Here is a 21,324-nt window from a genome sequence, read left to right on the forward strand (position 1 = left end):
GAGGTGTCACAATGTTGTCTGTTGTTCTAGAAGCTTTATTGGTGGATAATGTTTACATCTCACAACGCATTCCACTAACTTTTTTTTCTGGTCACAATTTTGAAGTATGAACAAGTCGATCACACGATTCAAACAAATGCTGGAAGTTTATAAAGAGTTGAGCTCCACATATAAGATGCCTTTTTTTTTTTATGCCCGGGTTGTTCGTTTTCTCTTGTTGAATTGAAAGGATGCGATGTTGTGGGCGTGGCAGACGAACGTACTGATAAACGTTGTTTCTTCCATCACTACACAGCGGCCATGACACCAAAACGACGACTGCCAAAACGTTTTCTAGAAAGATGATCCTAGCGAGTTACTCACAAGCTGTGATGATGATGATGATGATGATGATGAAAATGATGAAGACGTTGGCAAATGCTCCAAGCCCCGCCCACCATCTTTTGTACGCAAAACAAACATCCTCCACCCACGAGGAGAGAGAAGCCGGCTGGAGGGGGGACATTTTCATCTGGCCTGTCTAACGAACGTGCTCTCACGCACACTTTCTTTCTTACATTTTCTTTTTTAAATAAACAAGTTCAATCGGCAGCCACGAGAAGAACAAGCGAGGGAGCGTGTGACCTCCCCCAGGGAAGCAATGTGTGGGGGCAGTTCACACATCAAGCAGACCTTCTTTGTCTTCTTCCAGCCAAAAGTTGACAAGTGAAAAAAAAAGTGTTTTTATGATTTGACAATAAACTTGGAAGGGCGACGCCGCCTCCCTCATTCTTTCACGTTCTGTTCGTCCGTCCGTCCGTCCGTCCAGCCTCCTCCTCTCCGCACTTTCCCGCTTCTCTTCTCATCACTCGGCTTTACGTTTCATCCCAGGAACTTTGGCCTGGATCCTGAAAGACAAAAAAAAAGACATAAACTCACATTGGTGTTCCTCAAGGCTCTATTCTGGGCCCTTCTTGCATCACATCTTCAGAACATTGAAAACGTCTCCAACAATTGAAATAAAGTTGTCATTGTCATGTAAAAACAGCAACAACAAAATGATGGTGGCTGTGTTGTTCCCAAATTTTTTGGATTGACGCCATCATGTCATTTTGTTCAAATGTTGTCAACAATTCTTGACGTTTCCGTATTTCGCCTTTTAAGGTGACTTTGTTGTAAAGACACTTTCATGCCAACCTTCGCTTTTAATGTCTATTTTTCAAAGGGTCGCTTTCAACGTATCTTATCAATTTGATTCTACTAATTGCTTTGTACGCATTATGAGAAAACGTTAAATGAAGGTTTATGTTCACATATTCTGAACATTGCTTTGCTTTCTGTGCCACAGTAAACAAAAAGTTGACTTGCTTTCCAACGATGTCTTTGATGTGGTTGTTGACGAGCGCCAGGTAGTGATCAATCTGAGCCTGCACACAAAAAGCAAAGTTTCAAAATGGGAGGCGGCCAAAATCCAAGTGACGGCGAGTGTTCAAAAGTCGTACCTGGTGTTTCTCGTAGACGATGGGACAGCTGAAGGCTCCGATAACGGCTAACGAGAAAAGAGCAACAAAGCGGTCACGCAAGTCAAAATGGACGCAAACGCTCGACTGGAATCACTCGATTGTTTGAACAAAGACGAACGCTCACGTTAGGGACAGAAGCACATTTGTACTTTGGATTTGGGATTTTTTTTCCCCTCGTGAAATGCGAACGTGAACATTTACGAAAGGGTGAATTTGAGGAAGTTGTTTTTCTTGTTGAAAAATGTGGAATTATGGCAAAGGCGGGAATTCAGGGAAAAATATTTCCCAGGATGTCCCGAATGAGACCAACATGACAAAAATAACATGAATTTTCTATTCTCATTCAAACTGTTGTGCTTTGACAGTAGCTGTCGTTCATTTAGTGATGATGATGATGATGATGATGATGAAGGGGCAGATGAGATGTCTTGACTTCTTTCTGCATCCTTTCATTTCTTTTGCTTTCAAGAATGAAATCAATGGCTGACCTCCTGAAGAAATTGTCCTCAACTTTTGCTAAGGTGTTGTTTTAGTCACTTTACGTTTCCGTCGCTTTGGACGACGGCGGCGCCGCACACGTTTGGGTCCGATCGAATGACGAGGTGCATTTCGTGCCGCAGGTTGGAAAGCTCACCCAGAATGACCAGCGTGAGTCCGTTGAACAAAGCGCCCACGTAGGTCAGGATCCACATCAGCACGGCAAACTGAAATGACAGCATTTGCGTTTAGAGTTTGCTTGAAAGGAAGTGACAAGGCGGAAGAAGACGAAGACGAAGACGACGAAGACGAAGACGAAGAAATGCCACCTTGATGGAGTCCACCAGGTCCTCGACCAGGAAGAGACGCCTCAGCTCACGGACGCTCTTGTTGATTTTCTCCAGGAGGACGTCGCTGTACTTGTGCGCCAGGTCTTCGGACAGCGCCACCTCGCGCTCCAGGTACTGCCTGCGAGGCGGCAAAGCGCCAACGGGTCACACCGGCCAAACGCGCGCGGGCGCCGCCTCCATTGCGCGAGCGAGCGACTCACTTGAAGGGATGTCCCTCGTCCGACTTCTGGACGGCCTGCAGGATGCCCTTGTAGATGCGGAAGCAGACGGTGACGGAGAGCAGCGCCAGGCCGATGTAGGAGCACACGCTGACGATGCTGCACGCCGTCAGCGACAGCAGCAGCAGCAGCGCCGCGCCGAACGCCACGCCCGTCGTCTTCACATCGCGCCAGTACACCAGATCCACCACTGGGGGGCGCCGACGAAACAAAACACAAGCGTCACGCATCGCTATCGTTTGCGGCGGGAAACATTACAAGGCAGGCGCGGGATTGGATTCGGCTCGCGACGGACCCTCGCTTCAACATTTTGGGGCCGTTTTAAATACGCGTTTTACTTCCATGCCTTTGTTACAAAACAGGACAGCAATCGGAATCAGAATCGGAAAAAAACCAAGTGAGAAGTTGTTGGCCAGACGACAAATGAGGAGACGGCACGACGCGGAGAAGCAAAAGTTCAACGCAAATGTGTTCACGCTTGATTTAATACACAACGATGAAGATAAGAAGCTGAAAAAAGGAAACGTGTTCACACTTCAAGGAGCAGAAGTCGGATGCAATCGCGGAAGAATCACAAATCGGCCTCCGTCGCGGGTTCGCTCGTTTGCACGTTTGGCCGGTCAATAAATGACGCTCATCACGACCTCATATATCGTTCAGTCTTCGCACATTTTCAGCGAGTGTCGATGTGGACGCGCGTTGGTGGCACGTTGCACCGCACGGAAGGTACGTTCAACGTTCACATCATCTGGCGACGTTTTTGCCACAAGTTGATCTCAAAGCACATTTTCTTCTTGTGCACGCGCGCAAGCAAGCGAGATGACGTCCTTCCCACAACGCGGCCCTTTGGCTCTGGGTTTGTGGCCGAGCGCGAGGAGGAGTTCGAGGTAGAAAAACAAGTCAGACGACAGAAAGGGGCAAAAGGAAAGCGGCGTGGAGCACAACACGTGCGTTAGCGCCGCTTCAGGCTAACAACACGCGGACGAAAAAGGTCGGCCATCACGAGTTCTTGACTTCTTTTACGTCCCTCTTGGAGTAACTGACATGACTCGGCACATTTTGTTTTTCTTCATCAACCCAAAGGCCAACGCTGACTCAAAACTTCTGATCTTAGAATTTAAGTCAACCAGAACCATCAAAAAAAGAAAACACCATCTGGGGAAATAAAGCTGGTTTTCAATCATGTCATTTGCTTATTCTTCAAGCAAAGCAAAGTGAGGAAAATAAAATTGGATGAAAATCTCCAATTGTCCAAAAAACAACCCGATTGAAATGGAACCTATTTTTGAAACTATTGATTTTGGTGGCGCTCAGCTGGCGGTTGAGGTTTGGAGGCTCCCGAGCGACAACAGCTGCGCTCGCCACGCCTCGGTGTCCTCTGGACAATTCCAAACGGGCCACAGATAGGATTAAATGACGGACGCCTGCTGGCTCACAAAGAAACTGTGGAGTGCGCAGGGTCCGATGCAGTCAGAGTAAAACAGTCAGGGCTCTTCATACTCACGTGGGCATTGGTGGAGCGTGCGTGATGTCGAAAAAGCGACAATACGGCCTTTTTAATCGGCACAATGCACCTTTAAGTTAAAGGCTTGAAGCAATTCATTGATCGTTCTAAGTGGTCGTCAATCATTTCCTTGTCGCACCGCTAGCAGTATAAAAATATTCAACGCAAACGCATGAATTGCAAACAACTTATCAGACCCGCCGACGACGTGACGGACATGTCCAATTTCCGGTGGTGGAAACGCAGCCTGGCATGCCGAATGCTAATCGATCTGCAGCCTCTCGAGCCGATGAGTCATCGCAATCAAATCATCGCCGCCGTTGCTTAGCAACCACTCTGCAGTCTGCCCAGTTGCTCTAAACTAGCATCTGCTAATGAACGCCAAACGTCATCCGATGGCTTCACCGTTTTGATCATTAGCACATGTCAAGCTCTCATGCTAGCTGATGCTAACATTAGCCGAGCTGCTGCTGAAAGAGGCTGCGACTACAAAAGCAATGCTGGCGCCTTGGCATACCAGTTTCATTCTTTGCATGCTCGTAACTCAAAACTGAAATAAAAGGAAATGCCAACCTTGTTACAAGCAAAAAAAAAGCGACAGAAAAAAACCCACTACTATTTTCCTTTTGTCTGCATCAAAATGCCTCCACAGTGCTAACGGATGAGTGAAAGTCAACGCGGCTCAAAATCCGGAAGCCAACACGACAACAACGACGACGACGACGATGAGGGGGAGAAGAAAAGAGGCGGTACCGCGGTCCAAATGTGGCCGCTTGGCTACATATGGTCTCAGGCGGCCAAGCGCCACCCGCGGCCGGGCTAAAAATAGACCCCAGCCGCAGCAGCGAGCTCAACACCAGCGGCCGAAGATCCCGTTTTGTGCGCCGCCGGTCATTTTGTCACCGTCCGCCCCGAGCGGAAAGCACCGCGGCGTGCGGACGACGTGCCCCGGCGGCGGAAGGGCTCTCTGCGGCGGGACAAAGCGTCAAGGCGTCCCGCGTGACCTCCGCAGGGGGGGCCCCGCTCGGCGCTCTGACCCACCCGGCCGACTGTTTCCAAACCCCGGCCGTGAGACCCGCTCGTCATACATACGCACGCACGCACGCACGCAAGCCCCGGTACCAAACGAACCCGAGCAGCCGCCACAAGCAAGGATTCAAACGTGGTGATGGTTGGACTGACCCTGCTTGGCGTCCATGTTGAACCTTCGCGGAAACACGCAGCTGCGGCTCCGAGTCTCCGCCCACTGACGTCGCCGTCACGACCGCGCATGCGCAGTTTGGCGCGTCTCACCGCGGTGCACGCGCACGTCTGAGGCGAGAACGCGACGCGGGCATGCGCAGTCGTGTCTCGCGCGTGCACGACTTAAACGAAGGGCCACTTTGGAGTTTGAATTTAAAACGGACACGACATAACCAAGATCAAGTTCAAAGTTTAAATGTGCAACAACAAAAAACATTCTCATTTTTCAGTTTCATTATTTATATATATATAAAATACAAATTAAAATTGTTAAATGCATATGGGTTTATATTAGCTTAATATATCAAATCAAATATACATTTAACAGTATATTTTATTTGATTAATGTATGCATATCTATAGCAGCTATTCATGTTAATTTATAAATCTCATTAAAAAAAAATAACTTTAATTTGCAGTTCCATTTTCTACTGGTTATCCAAGGTTGGGTCGCGGAAGCAGCAGCTTCAGCAATTTAACTCCATTTAAGTCTATTATAGCGCCATCTACTGGATGTTCTCTAAATCTGCAGCTCAACCAACCGAGTCAGACCACAATGAACCATAACACCCTGTGAAGAACTTTATACTCAATCTGTGGCCTCCAACTGCAATCAAATACAAGCATAAAAGAACATGACGCCTTCATGAGGGATCTGCTTGTGTGTGTGCGTGTGACATGAGCGCGACAAGAAGCTGTACGAACGAACGAGGACCAGAGAGGATTGCGAATGAAGGCAGCAGCCAGCAAGAAGGCAAAGCGGCACATCAGGAGATGTTGGAGGAATCCATGTAAGGACTTCCAAGTTGTGAGTGGACACCAGGTGCATGCTGGGAGCCGCCACAACGCCACGTGATTGTGTGTCATGTGTCGTTTGGCCTCGAGAAGGACCGTTTGTGTTCGTTAGAAGAAGGCACACTGTTCAGTGTTTTTCAACTTTGGAGCACCAAACGACAACGGCGAGCCACGTACATGAATATAAAATTAGAGCTACGGTAATCGCATGTTTATCGTGGCGGTTCCATTCCCGACCACCCCGCAATAAACGAAATCCGCATTATTTCATCACATTTTGAATTCTTTTTCAGCTTGATGCACAAAATATTTGTCCACTTGAGGTCTCTACCCTGGCATTCTCTACTGTAGTATGTGTGACGTTGAATGTGTGCCTTTCAAGGGGAGGGCGTGGCCTGTTGAGTGAAATGGAAATCAGCAAATTGGTTTGGAGACGTTGTTGGCTGTGAACGGGCTAAAGCATAGGTGGCAAACTGCAGGTTTTGGAGGGCCGCAGTCCTGCAGGTTTTGGAGGGCCGCAGTCCTGCAGGTTTTGGAGCGTTCCCTCTTCCAACACAAGCTGATTCCAATCAGCAGGATGGTTATCAGGCTTACGCCGAGCTTGCTGATGAGCTGATCATATCTCAGCTGTGTCGGAGAAGGGAAACCTCCAAAACCTGCAGGACCGCAGCTGGACACCTTTGGGCTGCGGTGTTGCCCACGCGGCGTGTCGCGACGGCGCCAGTTGAGGCCGTTGGCAGGCTGCCCAAGAAGGCATGCTGCATTTTGTTGCCACAAGTAGCCGTGTCCATCTTCCCTCCATCCGTGGAAGGGCCACAATTCATTGTCATTAGCAGTGGTCGGCTAGACTTTTGTAACTTGTCAGATGTACTTGCAAAAGGCACATTGAGCTTCTTTTGTAAATTTGAAATGATCCCAAATTTGCACTAAAGTGAATAATCCACATTTCAAGTACGCTAAAATTGCGCCATGCAGTCAAGCCGCAAAAAGTGAACTGCGAATTGAAGACTGCAAAACCAACTGGCCTAAGACACGACGTAACTGCGTGCCAACTTTGTAAAATCGAATTTCACACTTAATGCAGATGACTTGATGGTGACCCAAAATGCGGCGATGGCATCACGACCTTCCCCTGCAACCACCAGCGTTGCGCTGCGTCAGCTTCCAATGGTGGACTTTGAAATGCTTTTGAGGAGGAAACCTTCATGACGAGGACAACTTGGAGCTGATATTACGTTTTACTGTTGTTTTCACGTTAAGTGACAACATAGCAATGTGAATTTATTTTAAGGTCAAAATACGATTTGATGCCAACAATCCATTAAAGTATCACATGGAAGGCAGCGTATCAAAGAAAACTGCATCCGAATTGTCCAAATCAAAGTCCTTAGCTCATTAGCATATCTGAGTCCCTGCGACCAGTCATCGAGCTGTCGGCAAAGATCGTTGGGCTGCGAAATGCCTCTCCCTCCCCTTCTGCCGTCCGTCCACCTTTGGACACAGTGGAAGTGCGGACAAAGGTCCTTGGCTGGATGTTGCAATGCTAGCGAACGACTCCCAACTCGCAAGCAGACACAAAATAGCAGATGAGAAACTTGCACAAGCGCAACAGTCGTGACTTGCTTCACACAAACCGAAGATTGATTAGACTGCTGAATGTGTTTGTTGTTTGGGGGACAGTTTGTGTTTGACTACGGCAATTCGGATCCAGTCCTGTCCATGTTCAGTCAAACTGGGACAAAAAAAGACAAGCTCAGTGAACGAACAACCACTGCTTCTGAAGTCTGGAATTCAAACCTGCTAAGCTTAGTGACCGGTCGCCTCAATTCGATTTAAGTCAGTCAACGCTTACAATCGTCTTCAGAGGCATCGTGACGAAAACGCTTTCATGCGTTTCACGCTCGACACGTCGTCAGCATCAGGACACGAACGCAAGAACGATCCCGACGGCACGCCGCGCTCACTCAACTCATCTCAAAGCTTGTTTACATCTCAAAGATATTATTTCTGCAATCTTTATCCAAACAATATCGAGCATTACATAAGAAGCATTATGATGAAATGACCGTTTCATGCGCTCCAAGGAAAAGACCGGCAGTCAGCACACTAACAAACATCATCATCATCATCATCATCATCATCACGCCAAGAAGTCAAGCAAGCATGATGTTGGCGTACCCTGCTGCCTCCACGCAGTTTTGCTTGTGTCCGCGCGTACCGTCTCCATGCCGGACGTTCACAAGTCCACATTCCACATGGACACACGCCTCCACTGCACTGAACGCGAGGAGGAAGAGGGACGAAAGGGAGGGAGGGAGGGAGGGAGGGAGGGAGGGAGGGACGAAGGGAGGGGGAGGCGGGCGGCTGTTAACTCCGCAGAGGGCGAATGAGCAGTCAGCTGACCGTCAGCCACCGGCGCTCTGACGCAGCAAAAAAAGAGCCTCGGCCCTCCCTTCACTGATTTGGCAATGAAAGCGTTCAAGTCGCTTTATCAAACCTGCATCCAGATCTGCTCATGTTCACGGTGAGAATGAAGGACGGCAGCTATTCACTTGAAAATTGAGTTCATTTGACTTGATGACAGTTTGAAAATATTTTCTTTTTCTTTTTTTTTACATTCCTCAAACCTTTTTGCAACACTGACAAACAGCACGACACACTTTGCAGAGAAGTTTCGTAGTTTCACACGACTGGAGTTCCAAAACAGGGTCACAATGTTATAGAAATAGGGTTGCATTGACGGTTTATGGTTTTAAAGCAAGCTTTTTTTTTGGGACAGGCTCGACTTTCAAAGTAGGATTTCGAGCCAAGGTTCAGGTTTCAAGTTGGGGTTTCAATCATGGGTTGGGTTTTAAATGAAGGTTTCAAAACCAGCACAAAAGGTGGCAAGTCCATGAGTGGGCGTTGACCTGCTGGAGACCCTAAAAGGTGGCGGTTGGCCTTTCCTTGTTTCGTCCTTTGCATCCTTCTACATAGACGTTCATTTCCAAAATGGATGCCCGTCTTCGGTCTACCTGTATACTTTGTGTAATTTCAGAACTTTGAAAATGAAAGACATCGCCGTGACAATCACCGGCAACGCCGTAAATGGCAGTAAACGATTTTTCACATATGAAAACTACAGTCGTCTCATTTCGTGCTCAGCTTTCTCATTATTGAATAATCAAACGTCGCTCAATGTCAACATGCGTGCCGAGCGCTTTTCAGGCGTGCGTGCGTGCGATCGTGCATGCGTGCGAGGCTCCAGCCGCCTTTGATCGAATCATCTCCCACATTCAGCAAATGCGTGTTCGCTGAACACTTTCAATTGACCAAAGTTGTGCATGTTTGTTCGCATACATGTGCTCTGCACTTGGACTGCCGACCAATTCGGGTCAGGGTATACCCTACCCGTCAACCGAAGTCAGGCGGGATTGCCTCCAGTTAACCCTTACGTGTTCCCTACCTCATGTGGACAAACGACAGAAAATGGCTGGATGGATAGTTTGTAAGAGACCAAAACACTTTCCCCATTATTTGGTGTAATTGTCGAATTTCTGGCAAACTCTGCGCTTTCTGGACACTAACGACAAGTACAAAAACATTTCTGCTTCAGTGGCAGTAGCAGGCTCTCTCCACTTGGGGGCAGCAGTCTCCTTCACAAGCTAACCACGCCCAAGCTCGCGTTCACGTTACATGAAAAAATGCCAGTGTCAATTTAAAAGCTCAAGTTTGAACTCCAACAAGCTCCAACAAGCCTTCCGACCTCAATAATGTCATGTTTGCGTGATGATTTACTGGCTGTGCTATCGTCGTTGACCGCAGCAGTTAGCAAATACAAAGTTACTCCCATGACCAAAGACCGGGTTACATAAAAGTACAAAGTCTGTCAGTGACATTTCACCTTCTTCATAAGACTGATGCAATCTCGACACGCAGAAATTGCAAGCATGCGCCCACGAAGCGACACTTCACGGACCCCACCCGCACATTTTTACAGCTGCAAACAAAAGGAGCGTAAAAGAGTTGCAGAAAAGCACAATGTGAAGCCTCGCACATGTTCAAGAGGCAAAAATGTTTGCTGACGGCTCCCAACACAAACCTTAGAGGGGCTGCCAGTGTCGCAATGCAGGGAGGGAGGAGGCAGTGGCGGCGTTAATTAACAGGGGACCCCTCACCGCCCCCCCACACAGACAAAATGCATCCCCGACAAAATATCAGTCAAGACTCAGCGTGCGAAGGATGAGTCACGTCTTTTGGGATCAAGTGTTGGGTTACGCTTGCTTGCGGCAAGATGAGCTACAAAGACACGAAACTTGTCTTCCGTCTTGTGAGAACTTGTGGACGCGCCAGAAGCGTCCCGACTCAGCTTGCGGAAAGGAAGGGAAGCGCACGTTTACGGCAATTGTGCTCACAAGATCAGCCTGCGTCGGATTTCAACATTTATCTGTCCCTGCTCAACTTCCTGTGCTGCAACAGACCGAATCGCCCGTAAAAGTAGAGTTACTTTGTGCAAAGTAAAACAAAAAAGAAAAAAAAGGGAAGTGACCTTTGACCTGGAAAAACATCTCCTTTTTTGGACATGCCAACATGTGATCCTCGAGTTCCACATGTTCTATTTTGGCTGCAGGCCAAAAGGCAGCACCGGCGTTAGTCAGCTGTTTGCAGTTTTACAAAATCAACAACTGGACGAGCTAATGAAAGTTTCAATACATGAAAAAGATGAGAAATCAGCTTTCCAACTTAAAAAAACTAACTTGAGAAACTCATTTCCATGCATTTAGGTTAATGGTCTCCGTTTTAAACAGTTTAAAACTTATGTTGAAAAATAAATCTCAAGCAACAAAATGTTTCCAGTAAGTGTTAGAAACTAACACCAAAGTTAGTTTGGTTATTTTGGAAAATGCATTGGCGGTGTAGGAAGTGGGCGGGGCTGCTATCTTTGTGAGACTTCTGTGGGTGAGCGAGTGTTGACTTTCAGATTAGCATTGTGGGGTTTTGCCAAAAATGTAATGCTAATGCAGTTGGTTTCGTTGGAGCCCAAAAATACATTTGACTTACCATAGTTAAAAAAAGAAGAAGAAATAAATCAATGAACGGGTTAAATGAACACAGAAAATGCAAAAAGCATGGAAATGGCTTCAAGAAGATCATGATGGGATCGAACGTAAGAAGAAACTTGTGGTTGGTTGGGAGAAAGCGGCGGAGAAGAACAAAAGAGTGATGATGGCAGTTGGAGTTAAAATCGATGAACATGGAGAAGCCAATGAAAACAGAAGGTGGGCGTGATGGGGGGAGGGGGGGGTTCCATGCCCAAAAGTGATTTTGTTTACCTGCTGCAATGTTCACGCTTGGCATCTTGAACCCTTTGCCGACCTCTGCGCTCTTCTGCACCGCCGCCTCGTCAGGCTCGCGGACAGCGCGGCAGACGGGCGGCGTTTGGGCCGGCGGCTCCCGAACGCCGCCTTTTTCCAGCTCGGCCTTGCTCTTCTGGGGGGAAGGCTGGTTTAGGAGGCGGTAGGAGCTCGGACTCGGAGCGCCGACCACCTCGGCAGGCGCCGGAGCCGAGGCCGGAAATGACGCTGCCCCTTTCTGCTCAAAGCTCACATCGTCATCCATGGGGATCTCGGGGGCCTTGGGGGGCGCAAACTTGGACGTGTCAAGAGCCTCAAGGAACTCGTCGATGACCCCCTTAGGCGGTCTCTCGATGAACTCAAATTCTTCGGATGACACCTCGTGCTCGGAGACCTCGTCAGCCACTTCGGGCTCGTCCGGCTCCACCTTGGTATTGCTCTTCTCCACTTGGAAGCTGGCCGGGTTCTTGGCCATGGCTTCCAGGACTGGCGACAGAGAGTCTGCGGTTGGCGACTCGGAATCCGAATCCTCAGCGGGGGCTTTCTTGCTTTCAAAGTCGAGAGGCTCAAACTTCTCGGCGCCCTTTGCAGGAAGGCGGCCGGAGAACCAATCCTTCTGCTCAAACTTGACAGCTTCCTCTACTTTCGCCGGCGCTGGGGTCGTTTCCTCGGCCTCTTTGACCAGATCAAACGCACCGAAACTTTTCACGTCTTCATCTCTTGGCTTGTCAGACACTTTCACTTCCATCTCGTCGGCCATCTCCTTAAGCAGAGACACTTTTGCATCCAGAGCAAAAGGGTTGTTGGCTGACAGGTTGATCGGAGGGTTGGGCGACTCCATCATTCTACGTTCGAGAATGGGGCTCTGCTCCTCCGGGCTTCCCTCAGACGAGCCCGAGTCCAGTTTGTCAGGGTTGAGTGGGGAAGACTTCAGGAGGTCTGGAAGCGATGGCGGCAGAGCAGTATCCTCTTCCTCCTCCTCCTCCTCCTCTTCATCTTCCTCTTCAAGACCCGATGAGAACTGACTGACCGGCTGCATGAGGGACTCGACGGCCTTCATGCCGGTCTCGAATGTTTTCCCTTCGTCTAAGAAGGACGGCGGGCTATCCTGGAGTTCTTCAGATTGTTTGTACTGGACAAGATCTGGAGTGGGACTTTCTGAGACTTTTGTGGCGCCGTGGTCAGATTTGGACTCCCCAAAGCGGTAGGAAGCACTGTCCGCCAGTGGGGAAAAGCCGTCAAATGGGTTATTATTCTTCTTCACCTCATACATCAGGTCGTCATCTTCATCCGAAGGGTTGCTGTGCAGCTCTGGCTCGTACCCGGGAGAGCCAATGGCGGCTGCTTCCTTGGAAAAGGAATCCATAGGGACCTCGGCGTTGTCTTGCGATGCTAGGAACGGTGAATCCCAGTGCTCTGTTGGGTTAGAGGGGGCAATGTGAGACTTGGCAACCGTCTGGGGGGTCACGGGGGAGGGGTCGGAACTAGGATGCTTCTCCTCAGGGGAGAACGACACTCCGCTGTCCTCACATAGAATGTGAGGCCCTGGATCTTTGCCCAAGCTCAGGTAAGGACCAGTGAACGGATCTAGTTCTCCCTTATTCTGACTACGGCCAGGTCCGGAACCGTCTTCGTCATCCTGCCGGGGCATTTCCTTTGACTGGACAGCGGGGGCCCGAGTGGGAAAGGAGCCTTGGGATGCAGCCGATCCCGGAGGATAGGGCTGGTTGGGGCTCTCTGTCAAAGAGAGCTCTTCCAGGGAATCGGGGGAGTGGAGAGGGGAGAGGGGGGAGATGGGGGCAGGGGCATCACCCTTCTGCCCAAGTTCTTGAGTCGAAAGGGGGGGGGGGGAGAATGCAATACAGCACATATCAAAAGACAAACTCCATTCCGTATAGTGCCCACCAAACCTGGATGAAAGAATCAAGACCAGACAAGTGCTGCTGAAAGATCAACTGTGCTTGGTGGACATATGCTCCACCCCCTCGCCATAATGACCAAACATTTTTTCAATTGGTTTCCAGTTGAGACAACTTGAATATTTTCAGGTAATATTGAACCTTAGTGGCGAAGCAAACCAAATGATTGATCCTGAGAAATTCTACTTGCTTGTCAGCAGTTTTTGAAATTAAAAGCTTGTGATCTTGCGAGGTTTTTGGGACAGTGTTGACTATGCAGCATTTGTCCAATATTTGTCCCAGGTCTGGCGCCAGTAATCCATGTTAGGTGGGGCCGACTAACTGTCGTATAATGACTCTTCTCGAAGCACAATCAATGACAATCATCCGTTAAAAAGGTCTTAAGATTTGAGACCGTTGAAAAGAATCATTATTAGCCAGACGCTACGTTCGCTTGTCGGCAAATATGAACAGTCACAACAACACAACACAATGCAGTGTGGAAGTGTCTCATGCAGGAGTTTGACTCTACTTGTGGCATGCAGTGGCTTTGGTTTGGTTTTTCCACTCGAGCTAAGTGACGGAAACACACAAAGGCGACGACACGACAGTGGAGACGAACACAAAGAGGAGGAGATGGCAAGACAAAGCGAGCAGAGAGAACTTGCCTGTAGGGAATTGCATCAGAGGCTGAAGTTTAGAAGCAGAAGAAGGAACATCTGCGGGAGAAACGACAGAAAGCGGCAGAGTGCAAAAATCAGTCCGCTTGTCAGGCAGGACAGCGCAAGTGAGCGAAGCGTCCGTCTCCATCACGTCAGCTCGAGTCAGACGCTTCCTGACTCATCAACCTCGCAAAATGCGACGTCCCGTTACGGCTGTGCCCTCCGTGAACACCGGGGGGCGACAAATGAATGCACGCCAAAGGAACAACAATAAAAGCGTTATTAAAGTGGCCAGCAGGCAAAATCCCCTTCATCACAAGACCTTTGTCAACATCTGACATCTGTCATGCAATGACAAAACGTCAAACCGTCAGATTTTAATTTTTGTTGCTCATGTTCTTTCGCATATGTGTGGGTCGAATTCAGTAGCAATCTGTTAAAAGATATCTGCTCGTGACAAAACATTGGGGGGGTCAATTTGTCTTCTAAAAACCAGCCTGACAACAACAAGACTTTAAAAAGAGAAAGCTATTGCTTATTTCTCAACATAAACTAATCAAAATAATCCAAGCCGCAGAAAGACAATGGCTGATCTGGTGTGCTGTAAAAACACGAAGGCTTTTCCACAAGGTGATTTTGGACATGACCTCAGCGTGGACTTTGTCAAATCAAAAGTCCATTTTGTGCAAACAAGTGCGTCCGTCTCGTGCGAGCCTCGCATAACAGCTGAAACTCCCTGAGGAATTTGGAACATAAAGGCAGGAAGTGTAAATGGCGAGCGAGGAAAGAAGGACGTCAAACAGGGCGTGGCGCCTTCAATCGGGACATTGAAACGTTTACATTCGCCAATCAAGCAATCAACTTGTGCTCAGATTATTTTCATCAAATCAAGTGCAACGATCAGCCAATCATGCGTCTCATTGGTTGTCAATCACAGATGATTCAACGGGTTGAACGTTCGCTTTGGTTACCTCTCGGATCAACGTTTAGCTTCCAGCGATGACGACCACCTAGGATTGAACCAGTGACAACAACGTTTAGCTTTTTACAAGCACAGCAATGCTCATTTCAAACACGATAACATCTGCTTGAGTGCAGTAAATATCAAGTCGTCCTAATATCAAGAGTCTTCAATCACACACGCACGATTTCTTACATAAATGTCCTCCCCTCAACTGTAAAGTCCAATGACTCAGCACATTATGAGTAAGCATTACGTGGCCCATGACGGTGCTAAAAGTTGGGACCGGGACATCAGCGGTCTGGTTACGTTCGGCGGTCCGTCCGTCCGTCCGTCTGCCCGCCAGCTGCCGCGTGTGTCGGCACAGTAACCAAAACGGCTTTGAGCTCTCATCTGTGACCAGGACACCGAGACAACAAACAGTCGCGTAATCCGCCTGACCCGGCGCCTCGGTGGCGGATGTGGGTGACCCAAAACAGGCAAGTAGGTCAATTAGACCGCCTGTCATTCAAAGCGTCTCACCAGGAACCACGCAGGAGTCACAGCGGGAGTTGTCAGATCCGACTCCAGAGTCTTAAGGCACTTTGAGGAGGACAGAAGCGCATAACCAAAGGTTTCTTTGGCTTCATATTCAAAAGCAACCCACAAAAACGTGGCACTTAGTTGCTGTTTGAATAGAAAGTCTTCTACCACAACGGGAAGGACACGGAAGGCAGATTTTGGACGACTAACGTGTAGAAGAGAAAAGCATACAGGAAAGTTGTACCGCTCCAGATTTGTCTACGATATTAAGGTTTGTGTCCCCAAACCAAGAACTGAGCTTGGAGGCTCAAACTTACTTTAGATTCTTTCTTTTAACATCATAAGGCACTAATGGAATAAATATCAAGCAAACTTAAGACGTGTCACAGGAGAGGGTGTTTGAATTGACACGAAATGAGCCCAAAAGTCCGACATTGGTCAGCGCCTGATTGAGGATTCGTCATCTTAAGAGTAGAAGAAGACAAATGTGTGGACCACACGCTGTCATTACCTTCCAGATGAAGGAGAAGAATTGCGCTGATAACTCGCTCACAAAACTGCCTGGGTAGTGAGGAGGAGGCAGGACGGGCAACCCGGTCCACTTCACAGCGTTTGGGTCAAAGTTTCTTCTGCATTACCAGAATAACTTTTTTGCCACGTCTCAAAATTCTCGATTTTGCTGGTCAGAAATACTGCATTTTGTTGTGCCACGAATAAAGATGAATAATAATTAAGTTATTTAAGCTAATCATCATTTAAATGCAGTTCTGTCAAATGGTGAATTAACTCTAAATTCCTTGTGCAGTAGTAATAAAACCCGAATAAAAATGTAAACACGTAAAAATGAAAAGTGCGACTTGTGTAACAGATGGATTAAGCATGCGTGGACGTCTCGTCTCGCATGCATCATTTCATTCAATGTTTCTGCTGGTCCAGACAGAAGGGACGGAAATAAAAGTGCTGATAATCAATTTGAGTTGGTTGGCTTTCAACACGACAGCGCGGAAGACGTGCGCTTGGAGTGCCAACGTCACACCTTTGTTTTGGTTTTGCGCTCCTTTCACATCATCGCCAGGTGCACGTCATCCTGACAGAAAAGTTTTTTTGTTTTTTTTTTAAACAGCTTTAAATGGCAGGAGCCCCTTTCACACTGCCCATCAAAGCCACGTTTCACTACAACAACTATTAGGCCATTGTCATTTCCTAAAAAGACTAAAAAAGCCACTACCAATTAAAAACCTCCCTCCGTCGCAGATGCAGCAACTAAAGTCAGCATTCAACATCATTTGATTCTGATTATCCTGCAAAGATGTGTCGCCTTTGCGTCCCTTGCGAAATGTGAAAGGAACTAATGTTATCTTTGATCTCGAAAAAAAAATATATATATATATAGCCTTTACTGGGTTCGGTGCAAAAGACCAGAAATGATTTTGTTTATTTCCAAGACAATTTTTTTTTTGAAGTTGAGTGATTTTCACAGGGACGGAGTTCTTTTATTCAAAGCGAAAAATGGACCTGAGGGGAAGACCGAACATGTGAAATTGCTGGGTTTTCCTTTGTCCCCGCTCTCCCACCCGTCCTGCAGACCCACATCACAGGAAAAGCAACATGGAAAGATTTAGTCCAACAGTAGCTTAGAAGAGGAAATGAATTCAAAGCTAAGGATGCTAAGCTAAGCCTAGCAGCGTCTTTGTTCGGACTATTTGTGGTTTGGTCCATCAAGCGGCCCCGCCCTGACTCCCTGCCTCGCTCTCCCTCTCTCGCTCGCCCTGCAGGCAGGCAGGCAGGCAGGCAGGCAGGCAGGCTGGCTGGCTTCTTCCATGCCCACAGGCCTGCTTGCCTGCAATCTGCCTCATCTTCCTGTACAAAGCCAACTCGCATCAACAGATATGTTCCTTCATTCCGCCCCAGGATGCTCAAAGGAATGACAACCAGGCCTCTCTGCTCACTAGCGGTTTTTCAGGGTGTTGGCTATGAAGAGAGCAGGTGATCAATCGAAAACACAGCCACGAGGAAATGAGGCTAGCATCTTGGTGGAATCGGGGAGGAGATGCTGGGAGGAAAAAACTGGGTGGCGACGCTGAGAAGATTCCTTTGTTGTGGCTAATGTGAGTGCGCGGGCTTCCATTATCGGACAGCCCCGCATCTGAGCCCCTAAATTGACTTGGCACGCTGTTGAAATCCTCCAACATGGTGATAAGAACATGATGGCAGACGTGTTAAAAAAAACAACAACGACGAGCTTCCGTTTTAGTGGACAAATGTCAACAAGCTCGTTGGGTGTGACAGGCACGAGCGCCAGTTCATTCGGGAGGCATTGGCCACTTTTTCAGTTTGTATCTGGATGAAGGCTTTTAAATTCATGACATGTAACTGCCTTCAAGTGTTTATCTCGCTGGTGTTTTGCCACAAGTCCCAGAAAAGGAGCGATTCAATTTGTCCGATCAAGGAACTAGGCTGCGGCTAGCAACGGGCGGCGGCAAGCAGCGGATGGACGCTAATCATCGTAACAGCAAAACGTCTGCAGAAACGCTCAAACATCGGAAATAAACTTCATCCAATCCGCTCGCACGAATCCGATTGAGTGAAACCGGGGCTTTGGGAGCTTTTCGGCGTCGAACGAGACGCCGATGCGGCACATCGTCCCGTGACGTGTGCGTCCAAACAGGTGGGCCGCATCGCGCTTCATCAGCCCGGGGCGGGGACGTCGCCGCCAACACACCGTCAACGCTTCCTTTTCCTTTCAGTTGACTCTTTTTTTTAACTCCCACCTTCAGCTTCAAGTGCGTTTATTGTCGTCGGGCCGCCGGCAGGCTGTCAACGAGCCGGCTTCTTGTCAGCGCGAATTGCCGTCAAGCGAGCACGACGAGCCGCCGATTAGCCGCCAGCTAACCGGCTAGCTGGAAAGCGGCGAGCTCGATCGTCATCCAAAAAGCACGACATAAGCCTCATTAGGGAGATCACGTTGGCGCAAAAGTTGCTTTTCTCACCACCAAAGCCCACCGAGGTGGCCGAGCGGAGTGCGTGGGGCGTGCTAGCCGCGTCCAGGCGTCCACGAGCGGGCATCAATTGTTGTCAAGAGCTGGCGTCCATTTCGCAAAAAAAAAAAAAAAAAAGAAACCGCACACAAACGTCTCGCTTCAAGCGACATCAAACAGTCCGAGTCACCATCTGGCGATGACGAGCGCTTTTTAAACCGCACGGATACTCACAAGATGTCGGAGCCGGTGCTCGCTGCGTGTCGGCCGGTGGCTGCGCTGCCTGTGCGGGGGATGATGGCGCTGCTGGCGCTGCTGGAGCCGCCGCGGGGAGGGCGTCGCTCTCCGGACAAACCTGTGGCTCCGCTTCTCCGCTGGCCTGGGGAGGTGAAGGCGTGTGGGGGGAGATTGACGTGCTGGTGGAGTCTGGCATCAACTTCTCCTCTTCTTCTTCTTCTTCTTCCTCTTCTTCTTCTTCCCAACCTACTTGTGGCACCGGTTCCGACTGCGGCTCCAGTAAGTTGGGCTCTTCCTCGGGGGGTTCCGTGAACTCGTGCGGCTCATCATCTTCAGCCATGTGCCGCTCCAGGGCGTCCTGGGCTCCGCCGACTAAGTCCACGATATCGTCCAGGTTGAAGAGGTCCTGCTTGGGTTGCTCATCGAGCGGCAGACCGGTGTAGGGTTCGGGCTCGGGTTCGGTTTCGGTTTCGGCCTGGTAGTGGTGGACCTCGTCGCCGAAGAGAGCCGAGCTGGACGACACTTGGTGCGCCTCGTTGTCTGCCATCTTTCTTTGTCCAACTCGAGTGAAGAAGACAAAAAAGTTTCAACGGCGGTTGCCTTGACAACAAAAGTCCACCGTTGACACGAGAAGAACCGCGAGGGCGAACCGGAAACTCCCGCCGGTCAAGTGTTCCCTGGACGCCGACAAAGTTTGGACAAGCGCGGCACACGGACAGTCGAACCCGAGCCTGGACGGGCAGCGCCAAGTTGAGAAGACCAAGAGGAGGACTTGTTCCGACCAATCAGAGCCCGAGACTGCCTTATTGACATGCGCGATGACCAATCACGCCGGCCCACTGCCGACCACGCCCACCGGGGGCGGGGTGGGGCTCCAGAAAATGGGGAAGTTCGAGCTGGTCAAGTGTTACACAACAACGTCGTGTCGTCCCGCAACAGTTTGCAACAGTTTGCAACAAGGCAAAGAGGACGTGGCAGCGGCTTCACTCACAACAACAAAGCAAACACGCGTACAACATACATGACGGACGGGATGTGTTCACATTGGCTTACAACACATTTGATAGTCATTACGTGATATAACGCAAGCAGCTACAAGCTCATGAAATGCTTTTTTGCATTTAACCCCAAGTGCAAAAGCAGATTTAATTCAAGTGTGTAAGGCATGAAAAAAGAAGAAGAATATATCTCCCAACATGAGTTTCTTTTTCTACATGCACAGTAAACACCCGCTATCAGCAGCGGATCGGGACCGAGCGCGGTTATAGGCCTATTCATTATATGCTACAAACAATAAAGTACAAACAAAAGCTTAGAGCAGAGGGATTCAAATGCAAATCGAATTTATTAATGAAAAAAAATTAAAGTGAATATTAAGATGTTGCATGTTGGTGGATGGGAAACAATAAATGCAAGTCCAATCATGCCACAGTTATTATACTCAGTCTAAATTATATTATTATTAAGAATTTGTGTATTAGGTGGCTACACAGTTGCTGCGCATAACTTTTTGCATGATCTCGAACCTTGCTCTGAATCTGTCTGTCTTCTTTCGGAAAGAAACGCAAATGGCTCTGAAAAGAGTTGGACTTGAGCTTGGAATCTAAAGTTACACGTCATCCTGACCTGATCTATTTCAAGCGCGGAAGCACGTATGGCTGAAAGCACATACGACCGCTCGGAATAACACGAGACTCATCGGAGGAGGACCGGCGCGACACGATACCGTTGGAAAATGTCTGCATGCTTCTCGGTTTCTTCGCTGTCTGACTTTCCATTCAAAAGTGTGTGGATCCAATCCAACAAATCCTGATTTGAGTCATTCCCAACATCGGAGCAGGATGCAGGTGAGACTGTCGGATAGAAATTCAAGTCATTCGGGCCTTCTCATCAATGGGTGAATCCCCCAAATCAACATGAATTCCAGTTCTGCTCAAATGTTGTACAAGGATGCAGGAAAGCCCAAAATCCCCCAAATCAACTTCCCGACACACAACAACAGAGTTGGTCAAGGTGGAGGGTTGAAAAACACAATTTCACATCTATGTGAACTTCCACTGACACATCATTCCAAGCGGAAAACTGAATTTTGTTTTATTCCTCAAGTTCAATCCCGGTTCAAGGATTTGCCAACAGGAGGCTGGACCAGATGAACGGCTTGCCAATTTTTTTTTCAATGGTTAAAAATGAGTACATTGAGTTACGAGCTTGGCCATCGAGCAAATCCAACTTGTAAGTCAAAACATATACTTTATCTGCATCTTAAAAACCTCTGCTTGATTTCAAACTAAATATGATTCATCGCGCCCTCGTGTTTGTGTCCGTGTGTGTTTGTGTGACAGTTGTCGCAGGCTGACACACAAAGTTATGTTTAGTCTGGCCCAACGGAGTCCGACGATGACGACAGCTGCTCGGACAGCGCCGGTCGCTTAGCAACACTTCACACTATTTACTTACAAACTCACTGTTTTGACATGCAGGTGACGAAAAAAAAAGGAAAATGGCAACATAGTGTAGCATTTAGCACTTAGCAGACACAGTTAGCGACGAGCAGATGGAACACATTAGCAAGTTTGTGGCGGGGTGGTTACTATTTTTTAACAAGTAAAAAATAATAATATACAAGTTTCATCCTGTAAACATCA

General features: G+C 48.4%; 1 protein-coding gene across 7 annotated transcripts; it reads right to left on the reverse strand.

The window, feature by feature from the left end:
- Positions 1–14: 14 nt before the first annotated feature.
- Positions 15–19,501, reverse strand: LOC147163377 (uncharacterized). 7 transcript variants are annotated; one of them, XM_086093878.1, is made up of 10 exons: positions 18,677–19,501; positions 14,953–14,991; positions 13,988–14,038; positions 11,401–13,248; positions 2,530–2,737; positions 2,309–2,447; positions 2,137–2,206; positions 1,482–1,528; positions 1,348–1,406; positions 15–887 (listed from the first exon to the last, which is right to left on the reverse strand). In XM_086093878.1, exons 1-10 carry the CDS (start codon positions 19,224–19,226, stop codon positions 845–847), a joined length of 3,054 nt encoding a protein of 1,017 aa, XP_085950004.1. In that variant the 5' UTR covers positions 19,227–19,501; the 3' UTR covers positions 15–844. The 7 variants fall into 7 exon arrangements, with proteins under 7 accessions (XP_085950004.1, XP_085950007.1, XP_085950009.1 ...); XM_086093881.1 differs by having other exon boundaries at positions 11,401–12,837; positions 18,677–19,490; XM_086093883.1 differs by lacking the exon at positions 18,677–19,501 and adding an exon at positions 18,455–18,545.
- Positions 19,502–21,324: the final 1,823 nt, after the last annotated feature.

Source organism: Leptonotus elevatus, chromosome 13, assembly GCF_054856555.1.
Source record: "Leptonotus elevatus isolate MCC_2025b chromosome 13, RoL_Lele_1.0, whole genome shotgun sequence".
NCBI classification, from domain to species: domain Eukaryota; kingdom Metazoa; phylum Chordata; class Actinopteri; order Syngnathiformes; family Syngnathidae; genus Leptonotus; species Leptonotus elevatus.

What these genes read in the sequence shown, in the direction of transcription:
- LOC147163377 (XM_086093878.1), bottom strand. Translation starts at nt 19,226, where the DNA reads ATGGCAGACAACGAGGCGCACCAAGTGTCGTCCAGCTCGGCTCTCTTC. An exon ending in AAGCGTGAACATTGCAGCAG is followed by an intron (nt 2,738 to 11,400) that starts GTAAACAAAATC and finishes GGCGCCCCCCAG; the next exon opens with TGGTGGATCTGGTGTACTGG. An exon ending in GACGAGGGACATCCCTTCAA is followed by an intron (nt 2,448 to 2,529) that starts GTGAGTCGCTCG and finishes GCCGCCTCGCAG; the next exon opens with GCAGTACCTGGAGCGCGAGG.